Source organism: Carassius gibelio, chromosome B24, assembly GCF_023724105.1.
Source record: "Carassius gibelio isolate Cgi1373 ecotype wild population from Czech Republic chromosome B24, carGib1.2-hapl.c, whole genome shotgun sequence".
In the NCBI taxonomy this organism is placed as follows: Eukaryota; Metazoa; Chordata; class Actinopteri; order Cypriniformes; family Cyprinidae; genus Carassius; species Carassius gibelio.
This window is the reverse complement of record NC_068419.1, coordinates 483,084-490,364: the sequence shown is the minus strand read 5'-3', so window position 1 is coordinate 490,364 and position 7,281 is coordinate 483,084. Positions and strand designations below refer to the sequence as shown.

Below are 7,281 nucleotides of genomic sequence, written 5' to 3'. Positions count from 1 at the left end.
TACAGGAGACATAAGTGTGCTGTATTTGAATCATACTGCAGTTCTTGTAAAGTTAATCTACTGGTTCTTAGCCAGCATGCAGAAGGGTACAGGGAGGGTAATATATTACATATTTAATATTTATTTTTTTTATTTTTAAACCAACTTTTTGGTTTAAAAAGGGTGCCAAAGAATAAAGACATCTCATCTATAGTCTATATAATGCAATTAGAGTCATAACTGAACTATTCTTAAAGCTGATTTATAGATATACCTCGGACTTATGCTATAGCCTCAACTTGGTTTTCATGTTATTCGTCTGTGTTATTGTCCATGACAAGGTACAATTTCACATGCAGACCACTAGTAGGCAGTGTCCAAAGGAATGTTGCTGGTGTAACCCACAAGATTAAGGCAAAAGCCAGTAGAAGCAGCAGCTTATTATGTACGTTGGAGAAATAACAGCAATGATGGTGGCAATTTTTGTTGCAGCTTGACTTAACTGTAGTTATGTCGCAAGCGAAAAATACATATGATGAAATCAAATGTTTTTTATTTATTTTTTTACCTATGAAGGTGGGATTCTAGCAGACCAGCCGTAGTGATTGTGGACCGCATAGATTTGACAAGTTGTTACTTTTTTGGTATGTCAGGCTATGCCATTGGTTTGACTCGAGTATAAATCAACCTATAGACAACTTCTTAATTTAGCATATTGTAATATTTTGTGGCAACCATTGCATTCAATTTTTGCTATCTTGTTTATTGATTTATTTTTATTTTATTTATTATTTTATTTTTAATACAACAAGAGGAATCCTAGAGTTATCATCTCATCTATAAATAGACTTCTGTAATCAGAATAAAGTCATAAGGGAAGTAACCTTAACCCCAGTTTCATAGCCTAGTCCCAGACACACAATGCATGTCTGAGCTGTTTTAACAAAAAAAAAAAAAAAAAAAAATTAATAATTGCTCTGACATATCTTAAAATATGGAAGTTTGGTCACACTTTAAGGTTAAATTCTCGCTATTAATAAACCATTAACTATGACTTTATATATATTATAATTAAAGATTAAGTCAGAAGGGAATTGACCTTAAACATTTGTTTGTATCATCCTTCATGCTTTGTCTCTCTTTATTTTTAATGGTTTTACAATTAATTAAACATGTGAATAACACCAAATGAAGTTCTGCTCTGTACACAAGTAGAGAAAACTAACTCAAAGGCTGTGATAGCCGACCACAGATAGCTTCGGCTCTGCTTCTGATTATGGGTGGACAGTAGGTGGCAAGAGGTTGGGTCATTTCCCTTAAAGGAGTCGCACTGTGTCAGTAAAGCTCCAGAAGCCATCTTGCTTCTCCGTCCTCATTACTGCTTATCTTCCAGGCCTCTTCCCATCGTTAAGTCTGACTTATTTACCATTTCCTGTAGTGCATGCTATGAACATTTGATGTAATAAGCCTACAGTAATAAATACTTTCCCAGCTGAACATATACGTTCAGATCTCTGCGTCTAAGCCTCTCCACATGGTCTATATCCTCACAGCCCTCTCAAACCCCTCATTCACTCGCGCTGTGGGAATAGATTCAGTGTTCTGCATTCAAAACGGCAAAATGGCGGGCTGCTGGCATGCCACTCTCCACTATGGTACAATTAACAGGAATGCTCGTTCCAAAAAGAAGATAGGAGAAAACCGAGAAGTTGAAATCTCACGAACTGGTTGGATCTGTTGTTCCTCCAAAATCATTGTCTTTTCCCCGTTGTTCTTCTCTATCAGTGCTGGCTCTCCAGTCTCAGGGTGCCGCTGCACACCACTCGCTGCTGTGTTACCATGGCAGCCGCAGAGCCTGTGGAAGGCAGTACGAAGAGACATGAAACACAAGCAGACCATCTTTTTTAGGAGCTTAGATCTCTATGCACCACACATCATCCATTTATCCAAGCCAATTGAACAAGTCACTTTGACATTAAAGAGCCTTCCTTGGGACAGTTCAAAGGTCTGCTTGAGCTTATTAAGAAAACGATTGATTTAAGCTAAAATTCTGTCACATACAGTAGATATAAGGAAATGGGGAAAAATGGCGGTGCTTTGATACTTTTACATACTATGACAATGAATGATTGCAATGTGCACTAGAATATAGAGTATTGTACACTGTACTTCATGACACAACAAATGGCTTTGCTGTAGTAACACAATATTGTCTTTCCAAAAAGTTATTGCCAGTCAAATAAAAAAAAAAATATATATATATATATATCATTCCATCAACTGTCAATAGATGAAAAACTAATGCTAGCATAATATAATTACAAATTCAATTGCCATAGTAATGTAATATAAAATATAAAAAGTGCAGTGTTATACATATTACCATTCAAAGGTTTGGGGTGGTTCAGATTTGTAATTTATTATAATAATAATAATAATAATAATAATAATAATAATAATAATAATAATTATTATTATTATTATTATTATCATGTTTTTTTTTTCTCTTATACTCACAGCTGCAAAAACAAGAGAGAACCATTAGTATTTTACATTTCAAAATAACAGATTTTTATTATATTATGTTTTAAAATGTTATGTTAAATATAAATGTATTTATGTGATGGCAAAGCGTTTTTTTTTTTTTACTCCAGCCTTCACTGCCATCCTTCAGGGATGTGCTAATTTTGTGTTAAACATTTATCGTTATTATCAATTATAAAAGCAGTTGTGATGCTTAATATTTTTGTGGAAACTGTGATACATTTTTTAGGATACTTTGATGAATGAAAAGTTCAAAAGAACAGCATTTATTTGAAATAGGAATCTTTTGTGACATTCTGTCATTTTTTAATCAATTTAGCTTATTTGAAAAAATTAAATAAAATAAAAAAAAATCACTGACACCAAACTTTTAAACAGTATTCTATGTGTAGTGATAGGTTTTCATTCTGACATCTATGCATAATGAATTGTGATTGGTCATTTGTTTCTTGCATATGTGTACTCATCAAAGCCAGCACTTGTGAGCACTGGTATTTTCTTCATGAAAACTAGTTTCTAGTCATGCTTTTTGGTATTTGCAAACGATAAATCCTTTTTCACAAAGCCTTTTATAAATATTAGCAGTTTAGACATGAAGTCACAAAGTCTCTACAAGATCAAACGACCAAACTGAGAAGCAGAGCTCGACCAGTGATCGGCGTGTTCAACTGAAGTGTGAAAGAAACTCTTGGCTGGAATACCAATAGCCAGTCCTCTCTCCAATCCCTCCCTCCCCTGCCTCCATTGCTCTTTTTTTCCCCCTTCTCCATCCCTCTGTTCTAGAACTCTCAGAGGCTGCTCCTCACATATGCTCTGTGTCTCTCCGGGGAAATGTAAGAGTGACGGATCCGACGGAAGACTGACAAGGCCCGGGTCCTCCCGCCGATTTCCACTCGCAGAAAAGAAATCATGCGATTATCCAGTCACCGCTAATGATTCCCATGCTGGCCTGTCAGAGAAGAACTCATCACCCATCAGTGACAAGCAAGCTCCTTCACCTGTGTGAGGCACATACACACACTCTGCACTTGCTCTGACATAGAGTTTGTTTATTTGGCTGGTGAGAGAGAATTTTGCACGGTAGGTAGGTGCGATGACTCACATTTTCTCTGGCGTTGTCTTTCCTTCCTCCCTCTCAAACTCACACACATGAACGCCAACTCAAATCTCTCCTAAACAAACCTCCCATCACTCTCTTTTCCCCTCAACCCTTATTTTACCCTAGAGAGGCTCCTAGTTATCATTATGATTCAATCACTCACTCGCACAGAGGCTTTTTGCTCCTTTACTTGCCTGGAAGGCAACATATCCACTTGGCATGCACCCATAATTCAGAATTCTTCTGTAGCTATCAAACTAGAGGCTTTACAGGGCATGGGTGTCTTTTTACTGTACGTCTGATGTTTTATATTTTTTACACACAGTGAAGTTCAAAAGCTTGTGAGCACATGCAAACAAGATTTTAGCATAAATAGTAATGTTTATTTCAATTTCAAATAAATACTGTTCTTTTGAACCTTATATATTAATCAGATAACGCAGAAATAAATATGTATTGCCGTTTTCACAATAAGTAAAAATAAAAATAAGCAGCACATTTTCAACATTTTCAACATTAATAATAAGAAACATTTCTTGAGCAGCAAATCAATATATTAGAGTGATTTCTGAAGGGTCATGTGACACTGAAGACTGCTTTGCCATCACTGGAATAAATTACGTTCAAATAGAAAATAGTTTAAATTGTAATATTACAATGTTACTGTATTTCTGATCAAATACTGTAAATGCAACCTTGATAAGTATAATAAAGTTCTTTAAAAAAACTAAAATCTTACTGAACCTTGTTAAAAATCTTGTAACCAGAGAATTAGAAAGGAATAAATGTATTAAAAAAAGAAACACAGACAGTTGAAATTACATTTTTTTTCCTCATATTTGTAAATTCAGAAGAATCATTTCTGAGCATTTCTGCATCAACAATTTAATAAAACATCCTGAAATGTATTATAATGTTAATTGTTAAGCTGGTATTATCAAACAAATGAATAAATATTAGTCTCAGACTTTTGAACCTTTGAAGAATTGCTATTTCAATAGACTTTAATCAGGGTAGATGCCATATTGATAGGGGTATAGACTTAGTTTACACAATGGCATGCACTGTGGAGGTCCTAGATCACATGTACTTTTCAAAACTCACAACTTTCAAAACTGTTTCATGGAGTCTACTCAAAGTTTATTGTAAAGATATTTTGTCAGCAGAACAACCGTTATGTCTATTGAACGCACTGTACTTCTATTTCTCACAGCCTCGTTTTCATTCATGTCAATGATTAAATTGGACTTTTCCTTGACTAAGGTCTGTTGAGATGACCCAACCTTTACACCTCAGCTAAACATCTCAGATTCTATATGATTTCTACCAAAACTCACCATGGATATCTTGTAGTCCCCAGTTACCTGTACGATCTCCAGCAAAGAGTTTTTCCAACTTATCAACTTCAAGAAATGCTTTTCGATGCAGTCTGGTTGTCTTAACAATTTTTTATATTCATTATATGTATGTCGTCCTAGAGGCAATAGCTCTTTAGGTGATGTTGGGGAATATTCTTTTTGAAAAGGAGGTCAGGTATCTAGACTCAACTTTTTTCCATGTCAAAAAGTTTTGATTTCTTCCTTTTCTCAGGGGAGGGATGCATAGAAATAAAAAAATAAAATAAAAAACGGGGGAGGGAGTTCAGTAGGTCTGTTGCTTCGCCTTCACCCTCAGTTGGCTCGGCTCTTTATCCTCACCTCACGGACTCGCTGTCAGGAAGAAAGACTGAGCATCAAGAGAGCGAAAAATAGAGAGATTGCATTTGATTCAGTAAGGAAGATTGGGAGAGCCAGGGGGCTCAATTACCACAGCAGCTCTTAAGTGCCTATTTGTTATATAATCGTCTCCTTAACACAGTTTTAAAGAGTAGAACAGGTTTTGACTACAAATAATTAACAGGATTTTACATAGATCTCAATTACTTACCCCCATGTTACAGTGTGTTGCATCACTGGCCTGCGAGTGTTGCCCGAAACCTCAAGACCTCCACTGAGTGTCATGGCATCTTATCATTCTCCTATTTCCAACTATTTCTTCTCTAGCTGATTTAATAAGTTAAATGTGTCTGTATTTGTGTGTCACCTCTTCACAGCGGATGATGGCTGTGGCGGCACACTACGGGGTCAAAGTGGTGTCATCACCAGTCCAAATTACCCCCAGGAGTACAACAACAACGCAGACTGCACCTGGACAGTGCTGGCCGAACCAGGAGACACCATCGCCTTGGTCTTCTCTGACTTTCAGTTGGAAGAAGACTACGACGTTCTGGAGATAACCGGCACAGAAGGATCCTCTCAGTGGTGAGTGACCTAACAGTTTGCTTTTTCAGGCGTCGCTGGGGAAAACAAAGTCTAAGCAGCGAGAACGCTTGTTGTGGTGCTGTTGGCAGCGGGTAGGTGTTTTACAAGAGAGAGGAAGCCAGGAGAACCACAGTCATGAAACATCTCAGCACTTGTTCAATGGAACAGAACCAAATCACAGCTTGATTCAATTATTCAGCACATAATGCGCACAGAGCTTGGACCAAATAGAGGGGATAAAAACGTTGCAGTCCATCGCAAACCTTGTCTGGGGAGCACCGGAGTACTGTTCATTTATGAAAATGGTTTTATGGGCCTCTTAGTCTCCACGTTCACACAATTTCTTTTTTCACACCTATTAAGTACTGTAACAGGCTCTCAGAAATTCTTATTGGATCAAGATAGGGGTTTTTTTTTTTGCTTCAGGGCTGTGGACATGAATGTGGCATTAGATGAGGCAGTGTGTAATTTTTAGTATATGCTAGACTGTTTTCTTTTATCCCATTTTAATATGTAGAGAAGGATGCCATTTTTCGGTTGTTTCTGAGTTTTTATTTGGGGAAAGTGCTGGAAACCTGAATGTATACAATATCAATCATTCATTTCAATCATTTAGTCTGCTTCAAACACAAAACTTTCTTACAACCAACCTACGGATCACATTTAGATTTTCCTCCATCCAATCAACAACTTTTGCATAAAAGTCCAGACCAATTATTATTTTATTTTTTTTCAGTAGTCTGTCTGTTTAGGATGTGTATCACAGTGCAGAAGGAAAAAGATCTGTTGCTGCTTCTGCTACATCGCAGTTTTAACAAATTTAACCAAATGGTAAAGTGCTAACAAAAAAAAAAAATGTTACATTTTTAGAATTTTTTTTGTAGACTGGTAGCTGTGGGAAAAAAATATATAATAAAAATAAGTTGACAGTAGTTTCCCAGAAGAATGGTGGCTAATTGGACCACCGTGAAAATGCTGGGGACTTGGAGACCATAGCTTAGTTCCTTTGATGCTGTAGATTCTGAAGAATGAGCTGCATCAGTTGGCATGTAAATTAACAGCTTATGTCTGTAGACCAATAAAAGAAAAAAAAATTACTGTGGAGCCAAGTGCCTCGCTTCTGCTGGAGTCCAGTCCTATACGTGTGTGCACCTTGAGTCGTGACACCCTGCACTGGAGTCATGAAGCATGGATGCATGTCTGCCGCTCATACACCCTTCTCTGAGGGTCAACGGAGGAGTGCTGAAGGAAGGTTGTTCTTGGCCAGAGGAGGCGATCGATAGACCCCACTTCTCTCTGTCCCTTTGCTGCCACCATGCATGGGGTCACTGCTGAGTCCTTAATTAAACAGGCAATTAA

General features: G+C 37.1%; 1 protein-coding gene across 1 annotated transcript in view; it reads left to right on the top strand.

Moving 5' to 3' along the window:
• LOC128012887 (CUB and sushi domain-containing protein 2-like) overlaps window positions 1-6,082 on the top strand; it is a 7,219-nt gene extending 1,137 nt beyond the window's left edge. The window contains exon 2 of the mRNA XM_052595463.1: window positions 5,715-6,082. Within this exon, the coding sequence (XP_052451423.1) occupies window positions 5,715-5,926 (212 nt within the window). The 3' untranslated portion in view covers window positions 5,927-6,082. The remainder of the gene's footprint in view (window positions 1-5,714) is intronic.
• The last annotated feature ends 1,199 nt before the right edge of the window (window positions 6,083-7,281 follow it).